Source organism: Epinephelus fuscoguttatus, linkage group LG6, assembly GCF_011397635.1.
Source record: "Epinephelus fuscoguttatus linkage group LG6, E.fuscoguttatus.final_Chr_v1".
Lineage (NCBI taxonomy): Eukaryota > Metazoa > Chordata > Actinopteri > Perciformes > Serranidae > Epinephelus > Epinephelus fuscoguttatus.
This window is the reverse complement of record NC_064757.1, coordinates 28,169,440-28,194,905: the sequence shown is the minus strand read 5'-3', so window position 1 is coordinate 28,194,905 and position 25,466 is coordinate 28,169,440. Positions and strand designations below refer to the sequence as shown.

Here is a 25,466-nt window from a genome sequence, read left to right as displayed (position 1 = left end):
TATTGACCTTAGTTGATCTTTCTTAAGTCATTTTCTGATCAAAGCCTTTTTGCATGACACTGACTACACTCTCAAGTATTTATCTCACTTTGCAGAGTAAAGCTCTCCTAGATCAACAAGATTTAAACATTAAAATAGATCTGTCTCTGGGACACACTGGACAACTCCAGAAAATGCACAGCAGGCAGTCCGATAAGAGTAGTCAGTCTTTCAATCGAGCCACGTTCTTCCAGGCGAATTCTCTCCAGGAGGGAGAGTGTGTCATTAACCATTGATGTCTGCAGATCATTCCGCAGTACCTTTTCCAGTGTTATTGTGAAACTACCATGTGTTTCCCATCTTGTTTTAATATTCAGAAAACGGCCTATTTTAAATTTGGAAGCGCAAAATTACAGCCATTTTTTTAATGTATTACAGGTAATCTAAATGTACGTATTCCATACATTCTGTACAATGTCTAGATTAGGAAAATTAATCGCACTGTACCTTTAGTTACATAACATTTCTAGACATTTACAAGGCGGCTCAGGGGGTAGAGCTTTGTTTACTAATCATAAGATTATGGGTTCGATCCCCAGCTCCTCCAGTCTGCATGTCCAAGTATCCTTGAGCAAGATACTGAACCCGAAATTGCTCCCTATGGCTGTTCCATTGGTGTGTGGGTGCGTTAAAAATGGAGGTGGCAAGAATGTGTGTGTGAATGGGTGAATGTGACTCGTAGCATAAAAAGCACTTTACAGTAAGTGGTTGGATGGCTAGAAAGGCGCTATGCAAGTGCAGGTCCATTTTCTGCCTGTTAACACAAATACAATTACATTTATTAAATTGAAAAATATTAAATTATTATATAATATTATATTTCCATTGCTATTTTTAATATCATAATCTATACTTTTTCTATTTGGTGTTGTCTTGACTAAAATTTCAGGATTTTTTCAGGATGATTTTTTTTTTTTTTTTTTTGTTACACTTCTTTTTTATTGCATTTTCCTACTCACACAACAAAACAATTAACAAAAAATATAAATAGATAAAAATAACACCACTGTTGAGATTTACATACCTTATGCTCACAGTCACAATCTTATATCTTCATGTCTACCCACTTAGATTTCCGCTAGTGGTGTTGTTTCTTTGGGATCTGTATAGTGTCCATTTTCCCATTTTTTTCAGATTCGGCTTCTTGTATTCTTAAATTATGTCTTAATTTCTTTATTACAGACACTTTTTCCACTATATCGATTCACCGTCTTTGTGCATACCATTTTATAGTAATCACTGTCTTGCTAGCAGTCAGCAAAACCTTAACCAAGTACTGTATCCAGTTCATATTTTTACAACAGTACCGACGAACATGTGGCAGCAATCAGTTACGTGACATGATGGTCACCTACCTTGCTGGGGTTGAGCTGTTTCCTGTCCACTGGCGTAGAGTCCTTGATCATCACCAACGTGTCTTCTCCAAAACACTGACTGTAGAAGTTCTGGGGGGGGGACTGTGTAGTTAGTATACAGTATTTTTGATGATATAATCTATCATGATTTTTATTCAAATATCAAACAGATTGCATTGCCATTCAAGGCTATTCATTTAAGAACAAAATGTTTCAAGAGCACTTAAAAGCACGAAATAACTCGAATGCCATTTAGAGTCACTGACATATTTGATTGAAGAGCGAGGCTGACATCACATTGCTCGTCGCGACATTATTTCTCCTTTAAAGCATGTAAATGAATGCCGAGCTTTCCTAGCTCTCTAAAAATTCACTAAAAACAGATGGATGATTGTGAGTCTTGCCTTCAGTCATTCTGCTCACTCAGAGTCTCTCAGTCATTATCAGATTCCACCAGTCCAGCCAGGAACCATCTTCCCCTCTCACTCCACCTCAATCACACACTGATTCACAACATGCATATCAGTCCACACACACACATTTTCCTCTGTCGTACCTCCAGCCTGTGTGATATCTCAGGCAGATGTGTGATCCCTGGCTCCTTGTAAATGAATTCCCGCTCGTCCAGGTCACCGAACTTGGCTCCGTAAAAACCCACCCGGAAATAGGTTCCAAACATCCTCTTATGGCCCTGAAGGGAAACAAAGATTTTATATCACTCTCTAATCAGTATGATATTCCTTCTCATTATTTTAATAGCCTTTTATGAGGTCTTTATTGTGTAGAACACCTTGATGTGTTTAGTTTAAAATTTTGATATGCCTGCAAAACCATGTGAGAAAAATCTTTTCTTGTTGAGCAAAACAATGATATTAATTATCTTTTTCAAGGACCTTTGTCATTTAAAGACATTTTAAAAGAACATATTCAATGTCCTTAAGAAATACTGAACAAATAAATGGAGGTAACTAAATGATTAATTGCTTTTCCATTCTGCACAAGATCTTTCTACCTGATCCACTGCAGTATCTCACCATCTTTCCCATTTCGACTTTAACTTTAGTTGAATAAATGAAGCACTCCCTACAGTGTCATATAGTTATTACCCTCTGAATGATGTTATCAAAGGCTCTTTGAAGTTTGTCATGAGTGGATCCCAGTTTCCTGAAATCTCGATGAGCCTCTAGGATCGGTATGATGATCTTGTAGACTTCATTCACTGCTTCGTAGAGACCACCCTGATGAGAGAAGCACAGCGCCGGTTAGCGTGACAAGACACAGTAATAATAAATATATATGTAATAAATAATAATACAGCATGACCATCCTCTTTATTTATTGACCTATTATTATGAGCTTGACAATTACCGCATTAAAAGCACTTAGTCGTGGGTAAAGTAAAACCAAGGGGCAGCTTCTTTTGACGTCCTGATGACAGGGTTCACACTCTTCTAGTGATCATTTCTCTGGACGTTTCCATGAAATTTTTAGCAATGTTCTAGTTGGTATGCCTAACAGAATCCACACAGTGTACTTATAATTTCCTCCCTGTGGAACTCTGATTTAAAAGATGTGCAGTCTATGGCTATAAATTATCTATGAAATCATCTCCTACATGCTCAGAAATTATGACCGATAATGCAAACACACCTGCAGACGTACAGCACTCCACTTAATTAATACTAGTGCAGCGGCTGTTCAAAATGTGCCTGTTTGGAATAGGCTGACTGCTTGGCCTCTGGTTTTGCTGCTTAAAGCGTCAAACTTGACACTTTGCTTCACTTACATTATTCACAGTATCAGCCGCTTAAGTTTGCAGTCTGCATGTGCTACCAAGCGACATGACCCAGGGGTGTGCTCTCGGCATTTAAGATACACGTTTTTTCCCTGTTCCAAAGCCAAAATCAAACCCTGAAAAGTGCAGGGTTAGCTAGCTAGCTACTGAAGATATAGCCTACTGAATGTATACACATGCTGCTTTTGCTTTTTAATGATTATAACAGTGAAACAAAGACCAACCCTGCTGTACAGGAACCAGTGAAGGGAAGAAGGGAAACTTTGCTGATATTCAACCAGCTGTGTGGCATCACAGTGTGTGCAGATGAACGTTGTTTGACTTCCACCAGAGATCCCTGCCTGTCCAACGGCAGAGGTCCAGGTGCTGGCAGCTGCACGAGGCAAAGCCAAACACCGTTCATCTGCACACACTGCGATGCCACACAGCTGGTTCAATATCAGCAAAGTTTCCCTTTATATTCATTGTCTTGTGTGGCGATCAGCAGTGATGTGGTGGTTCACTTTTACACTGTGATCTGTAGCCTATAGTTCGGCTTTAGCTTCGAACTATCTTTGTCTTTTTAACCTGTTGTTGCTGCTGAGTCAGTTTGACATCCTGGATATATCCTTCAAACACAGACTGAAGACCCCTCTGTCTGCTTCTCTCTGGAATCACTATTTTATTTCTCCAAAAATATGATAATGACTTAACTTTAGTGTCCATTAACAGCACACTCAAAAATCTAAATTTGTGCACATACTGACTGTTCTCAGCATAACTAATATTTTCCCTTTCAAGTGAGAACCCGCTACATACTCAAATCTTGGCAGGAATCAGTTTGTAGTATGGATTTAGGACACAGCTACAGGCCTCTACGTTAATAACACTAAACATAAATATCATGGATATCAGTGCAGCTTCGTGTCTCACATTGCTGAAGAGCTCGGCAGCCTGCTCGAGTAATCCCACCAGGCCGCTTTCTGTGAAGTAGCGTCCTGAACACACCCCGTCCTCGTCTGGGGACAGGATGTCATCTGACACCGCCGACTCCTCCAGCACGTTGGGGGAGATGTTCTGAGGAGAAAATCAGTCAGCTAATCAATCAATTAGCCCTCTTAATCAAATAATCAATCACATGGCCGACTTTAAAAGGAGATGTCCTACAGTGGGGAAATGGAACTAATTTAATGACCATCAAATCAATGACCTGCTGACTGCTGCAGGTTAAAGTGTCCTGTACCAGAGGTCACATGTGTGACACAGCTCATCGATAACACCATCATCGCAGTTACTGCTAGAACTGTTTGTTTTCAGCTCAGCAGAACAGTCGGTTCACATTTTCCCACAGGAGCACATTCGCCTCTTTTCTCCCCTTCAACTTCAAAGGCGCTGTGTTAAGCAGTGCTACCAGGGGACCATATTTATATGTTGACGTTATGAGTGTACAGCTCCCCCCTCTGGACACATACAGCCGAATTTGGAAGAAGTCCTTGGGGAGGTGTGATGCAGTGTGTTGTGCAGAAGAGGGTTTGCCTCCGTTCAGCAAAACAACCAACAGTCACAACAAACAAAGGATGAATGCTTGTTTTGTGTGGCTGTAGCTGTTCCTTTTTTTCAGTCTAGACATGGTTTTATTATTAGTTCCTTGCTAATCTACTGTGTTTATCTGTATTTGTGATCTCTACCTGGAAGGTGACGCTGCCAACAGGCAGGTACTTGTGATCTTCCAGCATGCTGAGATACTCAGCCACCAGGGCAGCAGCGTGGACCAGACACATGGCCGACTCAGTGTAACACTTCCTGTTGTTGTGCTTCTCTGCCATGTTTTGCAGCCAGGTCAGACGGAGGTCGGGAGATGTCTGGTAGCCCTTTGCTATCCTGAGGAGGAGAGAAGAAGGATGGTATTGTTATGTTCTTCTTTCCTTTCCTATAATTAACCAGATAAAAATCTCATTAAGATTAATCTCTTTTTGAAGACAGACTTTGCCAAGAAGGCAGCATGGAACTAGATCATAAACACAACATACACAAGAGACTAAGGACACAGTCAGACTGACCGCTAACCATCTAAATAAATAAGAAACAAGTTTGTTAGTGGAGGTGCTGCAGTCATGATGCATTTGGTGACTCATATGTTGGTATGTTCTGGCATGAGGACGATTATTTTCGTTGTCGACTGATTAGTTATTTGGACTATAAAATGTCAGAAAATTGTAAAAAATGTCGATCAAATTTCCCAAAGCCTAAGATAGTGTCCTCAAATGTCTACATCCCAAAAATATTCAGCTTATTGTCAAAGGGGAGTAAAGAAACCAGAAAACATCCAATGTAAGAAGCTGGACTCAGAGAATTTTGACTTTTATTCTTTTAAAAAAAATGCTAAAAATGATTGTGAAATTAGTTGGAGATCAGTTTAATAGTAATTGACTTATTTAATAATCTATTAACCATTGCAGCTCTATGTGGCACAGGCCCAGAGAAAGGGACAAATAGTCCTGACTATGAGGAAAAATGTATGCATTTGTAATGTGAAAAAGCAGAGATAAATCTCCATCAGTAAATGTGTAAAACTTCCTGTTTCGACATCACGAGAGGTACGTCAGCAATATTCATAACTGCAAACTGAAGCAGGTGAGTAAAAAAAACTTTTAGCTACAGACTTGATTTAAACTTAAAATGAGTCAGAAGACTTTGAATTTTTCGGCATCCACTTCAATTTTTAATATCTATGGTACAATATCACAGATCAGAAGTGGAGTCAGTGATTCTGGGAAAAAATGCCTGTCTTTCTATACATCCGTGGCCTTTCCCCTGTCCTTTGCGTATCAAGTAGCATCTCCATGAACACCAGGACCCAAGGTTTCCCAGCAGAACATTGCAGTTTAACAATTTTATTCACTTCCCCTGTCAGTGCTTTTAATGCTGTATCTGATTGGTGTATAACGGCTGTGTATTACGCTCCACAGAATACGTCACATACACAACTATGTCACCCACAAGAGTTTATTCCTACAGTATAGCAATAAATATCTACATAAAGAGAGTGAACATCAAAAGCAAAATGTGTGCATGAGAGTGAATGTGGCAGCCATGAAAGTATTTGGGTCGATTAGTGTTTTTATGGGCAACAAAAAATATGGAAAATGTTTCCCTGTTCACTGAATGCATGAATAATCATTGGCCTAACAGCATGGGAATAAATCTAAAACCCTGAATGAATTTATTTATAAAGCAGGTGAGTCACTATACTGTACCTACAAATGAATTCACGCATCTGGAGACCAAATGCCTCGCACATCAATGACCTGTGTGTTCGGGGAGCTCAGAGGTAAACGCTGGGGTGAGTCTAGGTGAGTGTGTGAAGCTAACGGGTCGTTCCATGCGGCCGTCAAACACTCACCAGGTGACTGGGACCCAAACCCAAACAGAAAGGTGCATGATAAATGACACGTGTAGGTGACATTAGAACATGTTGAGGTAAAGCACCTAAATCAACACACAGCACATGTATGCTCTCTTTGTCCCCCTCCATCTCCTTACACACACACATACACACACACACACACACACACAGACTGTTTGCATTTGCATATACACAAAGCTAGATCAGAAGACTAAACTGCTACCACATGGTTACCATAGTGAGGGCACCAAATAGAGGCAAAACAGCACAGACCACAGAGAAATAGGAACCAGCAGCACAGAGAGAAGCCACAGGGTGATGAGAAAGAGGGAGAAGAGAGTGAGACCCTGAAGACACAGAGAGACAAAGAGGCAGCATTTCATGGGTGTTGATTGTGTTTTTCACCTGTACATGAGGTCCATGAGCATCTCAGGATCTTCCTGGAACTCTCTCATCTTCACCGTGTCTGACAAAATACTGTTAAGGTTTCTTAGAAGCTCATCCACCTGAAAACAGAGACAAACACATGAGGCAGGCATAAGGCTGTGATCCAATCAATATCAACACTCTGATACAGTAGCATTTTATACCTGCGAGGGCAGCTGAGTGTTCTGCATCTCATTATCCTCCTCTGCGTAGGCTAGGATGGTGCGGAGTGAGCGTCGTAAGTATTCCTCCTGGAAGTCTGAAGACTTGCCCACCAGCGAGGCCAGAGACATGGTGACCTGCATCTTCACTCTTGAGAAGTTCTGACAGAGACAGATGGGACCACAGTGAGTGTCAGTGTTGAACATTTGGCAGCGTTTGTCATGCAGTAAGACAAAGTGCACATAGAAATGGAGCATGGCAAGGCTTTCATGTGACTATGGATTTCCACAGACTCAATAATCTAAATCTTTTTTCCTTTTGCTGCCTTCTCTGCAAGCTATAGAAAAAAAATGTATTCATGGCTAGACAAGGCGCACTAACACATAACAGATAAATGCAGCTAGCAAGAATGTGAACATTCCCTCTTCTGGCAGACTACATTTTGCCTCTAAATTACTTAGTTACCATAAAACTTCCAATAATGGTCAGGGCATGTATTTTTATCATAGGCAGTACATTATGTGTGTCTGTCAGTTCCAAAGTACTCAGTGTGCTTTAAATACCATCATAGTCTTTAAAAATGTCCCATAATATATAAAACTTTTTGCTCTTATGGCTCAATATAACAACATGACAGACAGCTATTACCACTGCTTTTCCTTCTTCTACTACTTCTACCACTACACCCATTCTCTCAGTTGTTGTCTTATCCTAATATTAAAACATATAAGGCAGAATTCATTATTGTAAATAATGACCTACTAGGTTACTAGAACATATTTGCAATCACCTTTGCCAAAAAGAGCATCACTAAATCTAAACTGAACGCTTGTATCCTATAAGGATGTATGCATAAAAGATAGACAAGCAAATCTACACACTTTAATGTATGAAACATTTCTTTTTGGTGATATAATTTAAAAGATATTATTCTATTTATATATTTATTTGGATTTTATTGATATCTACAGAATGAATATTTTGACTACTGTCTAGTAATTCAATTATTCCTTTTAAACCTGACCTTCAAATTCCCTACAGAGATAAAAAAAAAAAATCTAAATAAACCCATAAAATAGATACAAATTAAAAATGTACAGTACTTTGTTGTGTGTATGGAAATGCTGATGTGTGGAGGATATTCTAACATGCAATGACTGTATTCAAGATTTCTAAGCCTTTTCAAGTCATGCAATACAGTGTCTTTGGAAACACTTTGCTTGTGCTATGCTCATTTTGGTTATTTATCGGCATTTGACAGTGCACAGAATAAGAGAGCTGCAACATAAGGCTGCACCAAATTGTTTGAAACTTAATTCATAACGTTGGCATTGATTACATTCAATATAGGGAAGCTGCACAGCTTTTTGTTTTCTTTTTGGCACATCTGCTCACTCTGTTTAAACACATGATTTTCTGCACAGTTGCAGACAAAGATTAGGCTACACAAATTTTATAAGTATTATGCTATTTGTAAAATTTAATTTCAGTGGGGTCTGCATAGAATTGTTTCCATTTTGTGTGATGGAAACATTTCAATAACGCCAGAGCATTATGAAGTCCAGAACTCAAAATGTATTGAAAAAAGATAGATGTTATCATTTCCAAATACTACAGCATGTTTCTATCTACATAATATTCTGCTTGGATCCATATTTGTTGGCATTTAGCCTTTCAAAGACAAAATTTTCACTGTGGTCAAAAACAGTTTGCTCTCCCACTTGCTGCACACAAAGGGAGGCACGCACCTGTATTAATTGGGCGGTCTAGCAGCAGTCTAACGGCACCGAAAATTACATTTATATAACCACGAGAATAATATTATCAATTCAGCTCTAGCATCGTTATAGTAAATTTATTGTTACAAAAAAAAAAAGATCATATAATAAATCTGCATTTGCTTGACACTCTATCAGGATCAGGAAAGAATGGAAATAGAAAAATAACAAATAAATTGTCAGTTTGAAAGCATTTTAAGAGAGCTGATGATGATCCCAAAAAAGCACACTGACAGCTGGTACAAATCTAAGAGCACGATTATTGTTTGATCATTATTTTATGCCCTTATCAGATGCCTACTTGTATTTATGTTGACGAAACTGGTGAGTTATATTCATTATAGAGACCTGACTTGATAAAAATAGATTTGCTCGTTTAATGTAATAAATCATTTCATTCAAATTGAGGATTTTCTTTTTTTTCTTTTTTAGGGCAATGACATCACGTCATAAGATGACAGACATTTGAAGCTTCATCTGAAAACGTCTATAGAAGCTTCGAAGGCAAAGAAAATTCGGTACAGCCCCTCTGCAACAGACATGTTATTATACAACTGAAAAAGGATAATATGCAATACAAATGTCAGTAAGCTGTTTCTGTCCCTTGCCCCCTCCCTTTCCTCGTCTCTCCATCCTTCACACTACCTGTCCAAGATAACAGGCCTGACAAACACCCCTCCATCCTCTGCGGCGAGGACCGTGTGCATGTGTGAGAGGGAGCGCGCTCGTGTATGTGTGAAGTCCCATCTATCTCCAGCATGACCAGCTAAGCGGGAAATGATCTCCCATTAGCAGAGACATAATCACCCATGGATCATCTCTACGGCCCCATTCTGTTCAACTGAGCATGGAGCCAGAGCCTAACCACCCATCACTGCCCTCTAACTCAGTGTGTACGTGTGTGTGTGTGTGTGCTCAAAAATACCCTGAATGATAGCTTAAGTCAACACACAACCCTCTTTGTCTTTCTCTATCCTTTTTCTTTCTCATAAGCCCCTTTTCCTCTTTCCTTTTCCAACTTTTCCATAACTGGACAATGTTTAACCACAGATATCTGCTTTTAGTGATTTGTTCCATTACTGGAAAAAAAAAACAAAGCCTGTTTTTTTTCTTGTTTTTTATTACCACAATCTAAAATTAAAGTACAAGATGGACAGGGGGAAAAAGTGTGTGTGACACACACAGAGGAAGACGAGGGCAGATGAAGGGATAAAAACATAAACAAAGGAAGAGGTAGAGAGTAAGTCCTGTATGGATGAGTCATACGGCTGCTACACTAATTCAGATCACAGCTCCCTCTGTATACACCATATAAACAAACATACGCTAGGACACGCAAATGAGAAATACTCTTTAAACTGTAGATACTCTGTGTGTGTGCATGTGTGTGTGTAAGTGTGCTCCACAGGCTGGTGTCTGACTTTCATTAAAGTCTACAGACTGTAAACACAGGAAATATCAACTGCAACAGCAGTTATCGAACTAGCAGAGAAAATGAAAGAAGATACTCCATCCTAAACCCTCCTTCCTACAGATCTGTCTCTCTTCAATCTCATCCTTTTTTTATTTCCCTCCATCACTGCTTCACCTCTGGCAAAAACACTCTGCTATCTCCATCGTTATTTCCTCCTTCTCCCCCCTCCCTTTCACACTCTCTCCCTGCCCTTGAGGCGCATATACTTACACATATGTACCGAAACACGCACACATACACACGCTCAGAGGTCTGGCTGTCATTAGTTAAAGAGGGGTAGGAACATGGGGAGGCAGACAGTGACATATCTCTCTGCTCTCTACTCAGAGACACATCCTTCAGCAGAAACTTTCTGCGGCGTGCTCAAAATAGACACGGAAAAGACATTAAAGCCAAGCAGGAGAGGAAAAGTGGAGAAGATAGGCCGGGATGTGTGCGACTCCCCGCTTCTATGTGTGCCCATGAGAACATGTATCATAAGCAATTCTGAGCTCTCATGTGCACTTAAATTAAATTTGATCCGACATAAATGCAATTCCTTCCGCAAGCTTAGATGTTAGAGAAGGTTTTATCTGACATTTGCTTTGTGTGTGTGTGTTTCTATGTGTGTGTCCTTTACAACCCATTGGAACATATAAACAGGATCATGTTTTGTGTGTGTGTGTCCTTACACTGGCATTGCTGTAGCTGTATCTCATGATGAGGTAGAGGGTGGCACAGGCCTGGCTCCTGTTCTCATCGACAGGGCTGCTGCAGTACTGAAGCACCTTCTGGCACAGGTCCGCGCACTGCTCTGCCTCCTCCTCAAACAACAGGTCCCCAAACTGCACACACATACAAGCAGATGTAACCAGGTATGCACACACACACACACATACATACACAAACACACACACACACACACACACACACACACACACACACATATACACACATACCATAAATAATTCTGGCTTGTATCAGCAGTTTGCCACCCCCACAAGCAAATAAGAACATTTAATTTAGACACAGATAGTGTTTCGTGTAAACACACCAACCCACACACCTCCTCCTGAATTTTTGAAAAGTACAACCAAACACACACACACACACACACACACATCATGATGAAAGTACCTTGACAACAAGCGCTCTGAGTGTGCTGAAGTTGTGAGAGAGGAATGTGCTACTCTGGTTGCAGGTGAGAGAGTGAAGTAACACCTTCAACACCCCGCCAACCACGCTGTCCTTACACTCAGCCAGTGGCACCGCCTGGACAGGACACATGAAGAAGAAAATTAAAAACAGAAAAACACCACACCTATGGAAACACTGGGAAGAACAAGCCAAATTTACTACAGAAGATCAACATGCAGTCCACACAGATATGTTTCAAGCTGAGACTGAAAGAGTGTGTCACATGTGTGGAAGGCATATTGTGCCACCTTTGTGTTCTGCTTATTTAATACTGTGTTCATTCACAGCAATTAAAAACATTTACCTTTGCAGTCAGCTTGTTTTCTACTCTGTTATTCACTCACATTTGACTCAATTATTTCAACCCGTTCTCGAGAAAGCTGATCGAGGTTTAATCAAATATCTCATCAGGAACTTTGTCGGTATTTCAATTATTCATACAAATAACAGAGTTTTAATAGGGCGTGCTGATGAAAGATAATCTACTGTTGATTTTCAGGTTCCCACAGCCACAAAATACTGAAGGTATACTATGCAGGAATTGTCAAGTTCTCCTTGGCTTTTTGTCTCACTAGATTTGCGTTTTTGTGGCACTGTGTTTGCAAAAGCTTCGTCTTGGATGTGTGCTGCTGACACCTATGGGACCAGGTCGCTATGTTTGTCAAAAATCCTGACCTCACCTGCACTCTTTACCCAAGAACATCCCCACAGCAAAGTAAGAGTAAAATAAAACCATACAGGCAGAGGGCAGAGTCTCTGCAGATAAATACACCGCCTAACACTTCTAGTGGCTCATAAGTGATGACTAAGAGGGATTACTTTTCTGTCAGTCTATACAAAAATCCTGTTTAAGAAAACCTTATAATATGGTGCAATCTAAAGCAATACACAGTGGACTCAATTATATTTTTCATGGGTTCATTTTCTGTACATGCAGTGTTAAGATATCACATGTGGCAGGTTACTGCATTCTGACCTGTACAATGGTTTCCAGCAAGTCCAGCACTATGAGGTTCGACTCTGTGGCTAAGTTTCCACTGATCAGAGCCTCCTGGTCCAACTCTGCTTTAGTCCTAAAGGAAGGTGATGAGAGCAAGACAGATATTTAGAGAGGAAAGGATGGCAAGAAAAAAGGCAGGCAGAGAAACAGACATTGATAAAGCAAGAGGGGAAACAGAAAATTGGACAGCAGACATGCAAAGTCATAACTCACTTATCCTGCCTGTCGTTGGTCTGTCTCCACTGAGTGAGGTCTTTTCTCCAGCGTAGGTTCTCTCTCTGACCCAAGGTTCTGTCCATTCCTGTGAGGGGATTCAAAAGCAGCTAATCAATAACAGGTAGGGAGAAAACTATTATGCATGAGTACAGATTATAAACTAAAGTGTATGTATCATAGGAATCAATGCAGTCTAAAAGATCAGGTAACATTATGTGTTATGATAAAACATTTATTGCAGTGCAGAGTAGTAAACTAGATTTATGCATGTGGAAAACAATGCTGATATGAATTTGACATATAGAGCTGTATTTACTTGGTCTCCTTATGCACCAGAGAACATCTTCATATTTGAAATGCTGCTGAACAAACAGCAGATGTAAAATTCCTGAAAAACACGCTAACCTGGGCGTAGATTGTGTGACCTAAAATTGATTCTCACAGTGACTTACTGACAGCACATTATCAAAATACTGATAACATTCTGAACATTCATGTACACCTGAATGTTCACTCATTTTGGAGATAGTTCCACTTAAAACCTCTGAAATATAGCAGAAAACGCAGAGCTAAATTCGACAGAAAAGCAATTCCAAAAGGTATTCCTTAAAATGCGGGGAGATACATTACCTCCGACTCGTTTCATCATCTCCCCGCGGGCTCCCATTCCTCTCAGCAGCGCTTCCTCCAGCTGCAGCTTGGCCTGCTGAGATTTCTGTAAGGCCTGGGTGCTCACTTTGTCACTGCTCTGCTTCCCCTGCAAACACAAAGTGCATACAGTCTTAATATACTGTAGTAAATACATTCATTTATCTTTAAGTTCTGTATGGTAACTATACACGCCATCCCCGAAAGCTTCCATCTGTGTTTTTATAAATAGAGAACACATTTAAATGAATGCTGCAAAACAAAGTCGATAAATGAGCACACTGACCCCGTACTCAAAGCAGGACACGCAGATAGTAAGGAGCTCCAGCAGCTTGTTGAGCTGCGAGGGAGGCATATCTACAGTCCAGCGCTGAATCAGACTCCTATCAGCATTCTTCATCACCCACAGGAAGCACACCAACAGGTGGCGACTGGTGTCTGCTGCCAGGGTGGCTACAGATTTACCTTGCTGGAGGGAGGAGAGGAGAAAGATATGCATGATACAGTGTAAAGTAGCTCACAGAAGGAGAAAGAGAGCCTGCACTTACTCAGAAACACACACACACACAGAGGTCCATACACGCATCTGCTGTATGTGCATGCAGATCGAGAGCAAGTAAAGAAGTAAAAGTAATGCATATATGAAAGGATTGCAGTGTGTTCAGAGGTTAAAAAAACATTTCCTGTGTAGCAGATAGTCAGGGGATTGCTATGAAATACATCATCTACTGCTCTCCCCATTGAATCAGACAGTGTATATCACAAGTGCATCTAACAATCTCATCGTATATCACTCACAAGCTTCTCTAAACCACAAACATGGCCGGCCACTTCCTTCCACACTGGCTTTAGTGAGGTATGGTTCTCTTCCCCATCTTAATAGGTGTTAAATCCACTGCAGATTAATTTACCTTCATTCGTGTGATGATGAATCACTACTATAGAGGGCTACTGCTGCTTCACTGTGTGGCAGCTTTGATGAATGTAGCCATTAACCTCCTAGTGCTCTAGGTGTCCCACCTAGAACCTGGTTTCCAGGTCTCTGTTTCACGGCAGGACTGAGTGAAGCTCAGCAGAACCGACGTCAAATCTTCGTGGCGTATAATCAAAAACATCACTTGTTTATTTGAAAATGTGCTCCATGTGAAAACCCGTTTCTGCTGCTAACATTGTTTGAAGGGGAGCTGCTTGAAAATGTGGAACAAGCGCCATGTTTGGATTTGTGATGGATACCAGGCCGATGGCTCAGTTGTGTGAACATCAGTTTTTCCACAACAGTATTTCATGTAACAACATACAAGGGACTGATTCATCTCTCGGTGAGAAGCAGAGGACGGGAGAGAGAATGGCAGCGTTCAGTTTTAGTGCCTGTGTTGTTGCTGTAGCTACACTTGATGGATGTGTTTGTCAGGGAGGACGGCCCTGTTCACTTATGATGGCAATGCCTTCCCATAAACCATCTCCCGCAGTCGAGTGTGTGTGTGTGTTTGTGTGTGCGTGATTTTTCAGGATGGATGAAGTGTGTGTGTGGCTTTGACAGCTAATCAATCTACCTCAGTGCAGCTCACCTGTTAGGAGGCAGAATACTCACAGATACAATCACACACACACATGCACTTTTGAACTTTTAAAAATAATGAAAAGCACACTACAATCAGCCGACCACCTTAACATTAAGAAATTATTTCAGAATTTTTTACCACGGATGCCATGGAAACCAGAACATTTCGTCCCAGCGTGTTGAAGGGGTTCCCGGCAATCGCCATGGCAACAGACTGATTGATGGGTGGGACACTTTCAAGGTCATCGTCAAATCCGCCCGTCTTGTTTTTCCCGCCGCGCGTGTCAGAAACTATGGAGACAAAGCAGGGTCAAACATGTTGAACTGAAGAAGCATAGAAAATTTAATTATAGCCTTTAGCGTGCAAAACTTCAGACACTACTCAGTATCATCAGAGTTAACAAAGACTCCAATCATGCAATACATGCTTGACGAACACACCACACAATGAATAAAGTAATATAGTTAGTTGGGGCGTGAGTGGTTTAGTGGAGAGGGCAGGCGCCCCATGTACAAGGCTGTTGCCGCAGCGGCCCGGGTTCAACTCCAGCCTGTGGCCCTTTGCTGCATGTCATTTCCCCTCTCTCTCTGCCCCCTTCACACTTAACTGTCCTATCTATAAAGGCAAAAATGCCCCAAAACATATATTTAAAAAAAAAAAAAAAAAAAAGTAATATAGTGGATTAAAAACAACAAACAAAAATTTGATCAAAATATAGTCACATAACAGTGGGTATGATAAATTGATAAACTGAGCTCTACAGTAACCTAGCAAACACTGGTCTGCCAGCAACGACGTATCCCAGGCCAAAAATGGTCTTGGTGGGACACCTAACACTCCAATGTGATTATTAGATAAGTCCAACAATGATCCAATTATCATATTGTTGCTATGACAAAAGCAAATGCATAGCAACAGGTATAGCAGCATTTCAGTGGTGGTGGGAGGGGGCTTGATTACCATGCTTCTGATTATAATTTGTACAAAGTACAAAGTGCGACAAACTACAAAGGGAGGGAAGTAATTGTGAATTAATGTAAGTAGAAGATTTTCACTCAGGAGACTCGGGAGACTGCAGTTCATGTCCCATGTGAGTCAACACTGGCTTATTATTTGTTCGTTTTAACTTCATGTAACTTTGTTCGGACGCCGAGGTAACATCCTGCATGCCAGCATTACTTTCATTATAGAACTATTTCTGAACAATAACAGGACGTCTTGACTGGATGTTCAAATAATGGTCATTCAGCATCTCAGTATTTGCTCGGAAGTGTGAAGGATCATTGCGTCTGTTGTGCACAACTGTGTACAGAATATTGTGGTTGTGGTTATTCCCTCTGTCTCCTCTGATCGCAGCTGTCTCATGGCGCGCTCCTGTTCATTGTGCACTCTATATAACATGCCCAGATGCATGGGGCGCACAAAATAAGCCAGGTATGAGGAGGAAACGTCAGAGGGCTCGGTTTAGTGTTATTCTATCATGCCCAATCCTCAAAAAATATTGACTGACCCGATGAGTGTTTGCCCATGTGAGTCCACTTTTACTGTCTTGTTTGGGGCTCTGTGTGCCACGTCACCATTTCTCAATCTCATTCATTTGTTTGTGACATGATTTGTTGCTATTCCTGTTGCTAAGTGTAGAAAACATTAACAGTCACAGACATTGATCTCCTTTGTTCTTTGTTCAGTGAATTAATATTTATAAATGTTAATCGTAGCAGTTGTCGCCTATTAATGCATTTTTAGCACCTTGTTCCCAGCCTGTAAATACTGTATTGCGACCATTGTTTAATGTCAATGTTCATCTGTACCATAACGGCTACATTTATGGTGAACACCTTTTGCTTTCATCCTCTTTTTTTTCTGTTGTTTTCTATTTTGTCAGTTATCAATCATCAAGACCTGTTACATCTGGTACCTGTGGACACCGACAACATTCATGCCTGTGTTGTAACCCTTTGCCTACATTCATTTTCAATACAATTTCTGAACTGTAAAATCTGCCGTGTTTGTATGAGTGAAGCCAGTGAGTGGGATTCAAGCTACCCAGCCAATGGAAGTTGTTTTCAGTGGTCTTCTAGTCTCAAAATGCATTTTGTTGTGTGTTAATCTATTATAAATAACTGGCGTCTATATGTACTCTATATGTCCATGTGAGAACTGACAATATAACATGAAGTTCATGGATCAACAAGTATTTCAAGTGCATGTAATATTAATACCTATGCCATCAATGTCTGAGAGCTTTTGTGTATTTGTGTGTGTATATATATACCAGTGAAGTCCAGATAGTTGGTGGAGTCGATGATAATCCCCACCAGGGAGAGGTAGAGAGCAGCCACCTTGGCTCTGACCTCAGGTTTAATACAGCGATGGTCGAGATCGTGGGAGCACAGCAGGCTGTAGATGGCATTGATGGCCTTTCTCTGGACCTTTCCCCTGTGAACACAAGAAGACGTTTTGTATGCTTTATTGAATCCACCAGTGACTTTAAAAGTATATATCATTTAAAGGTTATATATATTCTTAGGCCTTGGGATGTTGTTTTATTTATTAGACTGTGTCCATGTCAAAGCAATTATTTATGTGTGAGCGGACATGCCGTGATTTTCTTTAATTCGTGCCTTGAAAGAAAATGAAAAGAACTTTGGATGGAACAGCTTTGTCATAACAAGATAATAGGGAGATAACTCGAAGGTGTCTGTGTTTCCATACCCCTCGGACTCCATGTCTAGGGCGGCACTGAGCTCCGTGAGCAGCAGACCGGTGAGGTAGTGCTGCTGCTTGAATTCCTGAGAAAGCTCAAACAGCCCCAAGATCCTCTGCTGCTCCTGGAAACTACACGAGCTGGAACTCTGAATGGAGACGTGAAATGAAGGAGTGACAGACACGATGAGAGGCATGGGGGAACAGACTTTTCCTTAATGCAAAGTAAAGCACTTTTTAAACTGCTCTTTTTAAACTGAATCCCATCTAATCTCATCTACTCGATGTAATGACTCCCCATAGCCCCCTTTTCAACTCTCCTTAGCACTACTTGTATTTGTATTTTCCTGGATGTTTTCTCTTAAATGGCAAATGTAAAAGCATGAAGGCCCAGACATTAACAGTGCTCACTTATTGCAGCTGTGATAATACTCCTCATCCAAACCAAGGGGCTATAGAGGGTGTCATATGCTGTACAGATTATGAAACCTTCTGTAACAAACCATGTTTTAGAGCTGTATAAATAAACTTAAATAAATAAAGATGACGCAAACACCTGAATTACAAATATACATAAGTGGAAACGTTGACAGATAAGTGTGCAGACCTGTGAGGAAATAGATGGACATGGTGAGGCAGGAGCGGACGCAGGGCTGCTGAAGTAGAGGCTCAGGTTGAGGTAGTGCTCGTGACTGCACAGGATCCGAAGGAAATCCAGGCGCATGCTGATCAGTGTGGGCATTGACACACACTTAGCTGACATCTAGGGAAGACAGAGAGCAAAAACATTAATATATTCATACATGTAAAAAACATAAACAGAGGGTCATTAAAATGTCTTGAAAACACTTTAAAAAAAAAGACTCATGGAAGCCTCTTCTTTCAGAATCTATGGACACCTTCCTCATTTGGTCTGAACTTTTGGACTTTCCAGTTTGATCTGAATCAAAATTACAGGAACTCTCCTGCAGACCACAGTCTGAAACACCGGCCTGACGAAAAGAGATGGTCTTGGTCTGGATCAAGCTGAACAAGCTAGTGTGAAAACTTTTTTTGGACGGTTTGAACTTTCAGATGAGTTACAGAAAGTTTTGGCAGGCTATCATCAGATAAGAATAGGGTAGCACCTCAGTGCGCAGTGTGTATGTGCGGTTTAGCGACAGGGAGAGTGACGGTGGCTGCGCTCAGGGCAGACAGGTGTCGGCAATCGGGGCAGAGCAGGATTCAGCAATATAGTTGTCAAGTGGTGGTAAATGTACAGTGTAGGTTTGTCCATGAACAACGCAACATAACATAATGAGCCACAGTATCACATGTGGAGAGGAGGAGACGACTTTATGAAGAGTCAGTTGGAAAAACACAAAAACTTAGACACTTTCCGAGAGGATGAGAGAGCCGATCTACAAACCAATCAATGTCAAGTACAGGGAGATGCAACATGCAGGTGATGATGACAAGACATAAGTATGACATATATAATTCAGTGTGCTTACATAAATGCAATGTGAAACCAAATGTAACCAAATAAGGCCCTAACATTAAGTAGTTCCCCACAGCAGAATTTACAGAACTCATATTTTTAAAGACACATTTTAAATAGTTCTGGTTTGTTATCGGTGTTATTCTACCTGGTTGCAGTAGTTTTTCACCAGCTGAAAGACAAATCCTCGGTCCATGAGAGACAGCAGATCGTAGAGGAAGAAGGCCAGGCTGATGTTGACTTTCTCTGCTTGCTCTACCTCCTAAAAACAACAACAATCAACACACAGGAATGAGTAAGCTGCACTGAGTGGATCTTGCCGAGCATCTAGCTGCAAAAGCTGAGCTTCTGATACCACAGAGACAAATATAATTAGCACTTCTAACTCCCTGTTGTTTGGAGGACACAGACAACATGTATACAGAGGCTGAAACAGCTTCTACCCGACGCAGGAGAACAGAAAGCACACAGATGCAGAGGGGAGTTTTGGAGTGGACTCAGTTACAATGACTGAAATGTTGATGAGCAAAATGTATCAACATCATCATCATATTCCTCACCTTTTGCTGTTTGACAAGGATGGTCCCGATCTCAGCTGTGACTACCGAGACAATGGTGGTGATGTCATCTTTGAATCGGTCGGAGAAGCGGTTTCTCCGAGGGACACTGTGCTTGTCGAGATGAGACACATGCTGAGCCATGCTTTTCACCTGTTTGAGCAATCACACACACACGCACACACAAATGTAAACCATCTGATAAAAAACAAAAAGGGAAAACAGTGGAAATGCACGTTAATTGAAAGCAAGAGTGATGAATATGCATGTAAGCCAATAATTTGTCGAGTAACCTGACAGAAGCGGATGTGATGAAAAAACGGTGACCTGATAATAAAAGAGGGACGTTTCATTATTTATCGTCACCTTCTATCTTCATTTTTCATCCAAATTAAAAAAGATGCCTTTTAATTAATTAGAGGAAGCATCCTCTAGTGAAGTTGTTGAAGGAAGAAACATAAATAAGTGAGATGAACCGAAGGGATGAGAGTGAATGTGAGTGATGATACACTTCCAAAACCCCAAACAGAGTGATAAATTGTCAGGCAGCTTGATTAATAGCAGACTACAGTGATTTCAAAATGCCCTTTTGTTCACCGCACAATAAAGCCATCATTTATCTTTTAAGGAGTGTGGCCACGAGGTCATGTATTGTTTGACGTGACTCATTTTTATTACTTAATTCATTTATCATTAACAGCCTCAGCGCTCCTCACTTTTTCTCTTAGAGCTGAGTGTCAATCAAAAAACAACCCTCTGTAAATAAATAAAAAAAAACACACTGACCAGCAGCTCAAAGAAGAACCAGGCGTATTTGTAAGCGTTCTCTCTGCAGACCCCGGTGCTGACAACCATCTGCAGGGCCAGCTCCTCATGAAACTGCTGCAAGAGAGAAAACACACAAACTGTGGTGAGAAACAGCCTCCCTTAATAGAATGGAGCATATTTTACAAGACAGAACATCTGCAAGTATTGTACTGAATATCAATATGAATTAATTTTGAAATATTGGCTGGGCTTTGAACAGAAAAAAAACATTGACCAAAACCCAAACAACCACAGCAGCGGTGTTCTCAGTATCACACTCCCACCCTGTGGTGAGCAGAAGGAACTGACGGTGAAAAGCTCTTCACTGAACACATGCATAATCCGAACAGTAAGAAGTAGATTTCAAGTGCCAAGGGGAGACTCGAGAAAATCTAATAAAAACTATCAATGAGGTTTGCTTGAACAGAACAGCATTACAGGGTCATTCATTCAATACCTCCACAAAATCTGTCTGTAAGGGCTTACATATTTGACCCACTTGGTCGATTTAATGGAATTTAATGAACAACGTTTTTTTTAAAAAACAAAGTAATGTTTTCCGTAACATGAATATAATTTATTGAAAAGGTTTTTTGGGGGTTTTTTTGGAAATACTGAATATAATATATTGTTTAATGAAATTATTTCTTGGTCAATTTTGTGTCTGCACATTGTAAATGAATGGTATGTATTACAGGCTCAATCCATCCTAAAATATGATGTATTACCAAGGCAGATTACCTACAACAACCACAAAATACTTCATTAGAGGACAGACTTGTGTCAGTTTTAATCATCAGGACATCTTAAACATCAATACTTGGGGTACCCTATAGCTCAGTGGGCAGAGCTGGCACCCCATGTACAAAGGCAATGTCCTTCCCACAGCAGCCAGGGGTTTGATTCCAGCCCATGGCCTTTTGCTGCATGTCATCCCCTCTCTCCCCCACTTTGATGCTAAATCTGTCCTGTCCAATAAAGGCATAAAAACAAAAACAAATCTAAATCTTTGCTATAACTTGGTTTTAAGTACAGTACAGAGGCTTGGTGCTTTATTAATAGTTCAATTAAATGATAAACCCACTAAAAGTGATGCTTCATGGCATTCTTTGCGTCTTTTTCCTCCATCTCCTCTCTTATTTTCTAATATTTGAATGCCTTACTGTGGATTTTTTTTTTTACATCAATATTTATTTGTATAGGGACAAGTATGTAGCATAAAATGATGCCACACATCACAGTATTAATAGCCTACGCCAACTTGTAATGTCAGTCCCTAGATGGGCCTTTAAACTACATAAAGCTCAACAACAAATACACAAGAGACAGTACAAAACACAAACCCAACAATAAACATGTACATTAAGACCACAAAACAAGGAAATACAGACAGAACAATACAAGACACCAACTACTATACAACAAAGCCCCATAAACAAGAAGCTCATGACTACATTCTTCAATGTCTTCTTCAAAAACTGTTAGTGTGAGTTTAAAATGATCCCACTCAGGATCCAGTTTGAGATCAACAGAAAAGGCTGTTTGTACAAATGATGATTTACATAAGGGCACCTTACAGTTCCCGCTGGATGCTCCACATTTACTGCGCCTGAAAGTCTGAGTGGAGCAACAAGGTCACTGAGCAACTGAGGAGCCTGCTTATGTGGCCATTTATAGATGAGTTTAAGATCAGCAATTTTAATAAAATGATCCAAACTTAACATATTTTATATCTTAAGTTCATGGCAATGATGTAATCTTATCAGTTTACCGTCCAAATTTTAATTGCTGGATTGTATATCATCGTAAGAGCTTTAATGTGCAAATTTAAATATGTCTCAGTTGAAATACATCAATTACTATTTAATTATTCCTAATTAATATGCAAATGTGTGCAAAAAGGTGCTTCAAACTTTAACCTGGAACCTGTGGTGTAATATCTCACACACCATGATGATGGTGGGGGGAAAAAAAGTTAAAGAAAGGAAGAAGATTTTTACCTTCCTGTTGGAGGGCCTGGTGCTTCCTGTGGCGTTCTGGTGGTTGTTCAAGTCCACGATGGTGGACATGCGGCTGCCTGGGTTGTTGTGGCCCTGGAGAAAGAAACACACAGGTTCCATCACATTGAACGTGATGGATGCATTCATTAGAGTGGGTGTCTGGTGGCCTATTAGAATACCTAATGTACTGTGGGGACGAATTGCAAATTACTGTTTTGTGTGTATGTGCAGGCATGCTGGGATATTTACATACTGCACTCTGTGTGTGTGTGTGTGTGTGTGTGTGTGTGTGTGTGTGTGTGTGTGTGTGTGTGGTTTGTCAAATATATAAACCATTATTATACACCGGCCTGGTGAAATTAGGGAAGTTTTTTTTAGAAGTTTATATCACATACTTCTTAAATTAATGCTGATTACCCTCTAAGAGTACATCAGTATTGTTTAGTAGTTTGTAGAAAAGCTAAAAAACAGAGCTTACTCTATGTGAAACCTCTCCTTTCAAACCTGTCTTTTCAATTCCCTTGAAATAAATAAAGGTTTTGTGAGGTCTTGCAAAGATATTTCGGGAGATTTGGTTTGGGAAAACCCTCTGTACCTTGGCAGTGAGGATGTTTTTAACCTCAGCATCCTCAGCAGAAGTATTTGGACCGTGGAAATCAGGGTTGCTGCTGCTGCGGACTCTGGACTGGAGGAGCATGGAGCCGACGGTGGCTGCCGTGGCCCGACCCATGGTGCTGTAACGGCTCTCTGCCAATGGTAAACCTCCTGAATCTGAACATGGGTTCATGGACACAACCAATTTTTAATTCTTAAAATAAGCACAGCAAAAATAATCAAAAGAAAAATGTAAACAGATTCATACTTATAGAATACTGTGTCAGTACCTGAATTCTGCATGTCTCGAGGAAGATCAGGCAGACGAAACACCCAGTAGAGGTAGGTCGCCAAGAGGCTGTTTCTACCCTGCTGGTCCCTGATCAGCTCCTGACTGTTATGAAGACTGTTGACGATAGACACCACTGATTCGAAGGCTATCTGGGCCAGATTGGCTGTAGGATACAGACATGAACATACACACAAAAATGTTAGACCTAAAATCATGCAAAAAAAAAAAGGAACAACATCCTAAATATCATCATGGCAATAAATGCTATCGTTCCTTGGTCTTATAAATTAAGTTTAATTACACTGTGCATTACAAACAAATAACAAAATGGCAAATAATAAGAAGAATGACAATAACTGTTAGTTGCAGCCCTGTAATCAATGCTTGTACCAATTAAAATCTCCATGCCTTGCCCAAAATATCAAATTGATTCTCAAGTACAGTACACGCTCAGAAGTATCAGGATTTTTGTCAGTATTACTCAGCTTTAAAAAATGTCCACAAAATGTCTAAGGTGCCATTTCTCTGCAGCAGCTGTGAGTGGAGCTAACTTCTCACCGGTCTGGCCGGCGATGACCATGGGCTGCATGATGAGGGTGAAGAGTTTATCCATCACCAGATGGAGGAAGAGGACCAGAGGCTCTAAGCTGGAGGAGGACAGGGAGATGATGCTGAGCTTCAGCTCGTGCTCCAGCTTGTTCTCTGGAATCTTCTCCTCCCTGACCCGCAGCGGGAATGTGGCTCCACCCTCCAGGGCGTGGCAGAGGGTGAAGAAGCGCTCCAGGTGGTTGTCCTGGTGCAGAAAAAGGACGATTTGTTACAGTGTGGTACTTGGAGAGGAAGCAGAGTGATGAGAAATGACAGAGAGACAAGTGTAACAAGACAGGGTGCATGTAATGCTCCAGGGTGGATGTCTGACTACATTAGAGTGGACATTTGCTGTATTATGTATGTGCACACTGATGTTTGGACTGCGTGTGTGCATGAGAAATAGCAAGGGGAAGCAAAAAGACAGCGTTGTTCTGTTTGCGTCTGTGTGTGCAACGACTCCTCACCTGTGTGTGTACAGATGACACGGCCTGAACCTCCAGATTGAAAAGTCCTTTGTGACTCTCCATCCACTTGACCGGAGGGTTCTGAGCAGGAAGTTTCTACACAACAAAGACACAGAAATTACAAGTGTGACTTCCATGTCTGTATTCAGTCTTTTAGTGGTCTAAGAACACTTTTGTGGTCCTTCAACGGAAGACACTACTGGTCAAAACATTGTTTTTTTGCACTGGTCAATTTTGAGATTCTGGGCTATTTTGCCCCCATGACATGTCTTCTTTCAGACAAGTGTAAAGAAAACATCCAAAGTACACATTTAGGTCTTTATTTTAGCTCAGATTTCTGTTCTGTGATTTTATGCAAAAGGTAATATAATAATAAGACAATGCTTCATTTGGATTTAGGAACATACGATTTCACAAAAGATGTAATACAAAATATTAATGGTCTTAATGTAAGTAATCTACCAGGGAAGTTTCACGGTGGAATTTATTAGTTAAAATTTTTACCCTCTTCACCTGCAGTGTCTTAATTTTAACTAAAAAAGTATGACATTTTACAATACATATCTTTAAAGACCATTTTCTCAAATGGAGATTTTTCTTCACATCAGAAACACTTACATACACCAGACTTTTATTACAACCTATAGTGTTTTACAGGGTTTTGTTAATATATGATTTATAGCCTGATTTTTATAACATTTTATTCCAAAAACATGGTGAAAATCTTTATTTCCCTACGGCATTTGACAGTATTTTCTGATTTATGGACTGATGAAAAGAGATATAAAAAAATTCCCTCCATAAAAAAACATTTGACTTTAATACGTCAACAAAATGAAACAAGACTTTTGAACCTGGCTTTATCCAATCTTCAGATTTCTGTTCTGGAAATGTATGTAAATAAGTGCACATTTAATAGGACAATACTCACTTGCCAATTTAAAAATAAAATTTTAGAG

At 40.4% G+C, this 25,466-nt stretch overlaps 1 protein-coding gene across 2 annotated transcripts in view; it reads right to left on the bottom strand.

Moving 5' to 3' along the window:
* dock8 (dedicator of cytokinesis 8) overlaps positions 1–25,466 on the bottom strand; it is a 73,351-nt gene that overhangs the window by 9,378 nt on the left and 38,507 nt on the right. For both annotated transcript variants that reach the window (XM_049578055.1, XM_049578056.1), the window contains 25 exons: positions 24,508–24,603; positions 24,011–24,245; positions 23,451–23,615; positions 23,162–23,337; positions 22,567–22,659; positions 20,546–20,641; positions 19,763–19,912; positions 19,351–19,464; positions 18,330–18,485; positions 17,732–17,871; positions 17,292–17,455; positions 15,155–15,306; positions 13,741–13,923; positions 13,437–13,563; positions 12,804–12,891; positions 12,567–12,663; positions 11,531–11,665; positions 11,086–11,238; positions 7,165–7,323; positions 6,980–7,080; positions 4,857–5,049; positions 4,102–4,245; positions 2,501–2,632; positions 1,951–2,085; positions 1,395–1,484 (listed from right to left, as the gene is read on the bottom strand). In XM_049578055.1, coding sequence (XP_049434012.1) covers positions 1,395–1,484; positions 1,951–2,085; positions 2,501–2,632; positions 4,102–4,245; positions 4,857–5,049; positions 6,980–7,080; positions 7,165–7,323; positions 11,086–11,238; positions 11,531–11,665; positions 12,567–12,663; positions 12,804–12,891; positions 13,437–13,563; positions 13,741–13,923; positions 15,155–15,306; positions 17,292–17,455; positions 17,732–17,871; positions 18,330–18,485; positions 19,351–19,464; positions 19,763–19,912; positions 20,546–20,641; positions 22,567–22,659; positions 23,162–23,337; positions 23,451–23,615; positions 24,011–24,245; positions 24,508–24,603 — 3,474 coding nt within the window. The remainder of the gene's footprint in view (positions 1–1,394; positions 1,485–1,950; positions 2,086–2,500; positions 2,633–4,101; positions 4,246–4,856; positions 5,050–6,979; positions 7,081–7,164; positions 7,324–11,085; positions 11,239–11,530; positions 11,666–12,566; positions 12,664–12,803; positions 12,892–13,436; positions 13,564–13,740; positions 13,924–15,154; positions 15,307–17,291; positions 17,456–17,731; positions 17,872–18,329; positions 18,486–19,350; positions 19,465–19,762; positions 19,913–20,545; positions 20,642–22,566; positions 22,660–23,161; positions 23,338–23,450; positions 23,616–24,010; positions 24,246–24,507; positions 24,604–25,466) is intronic.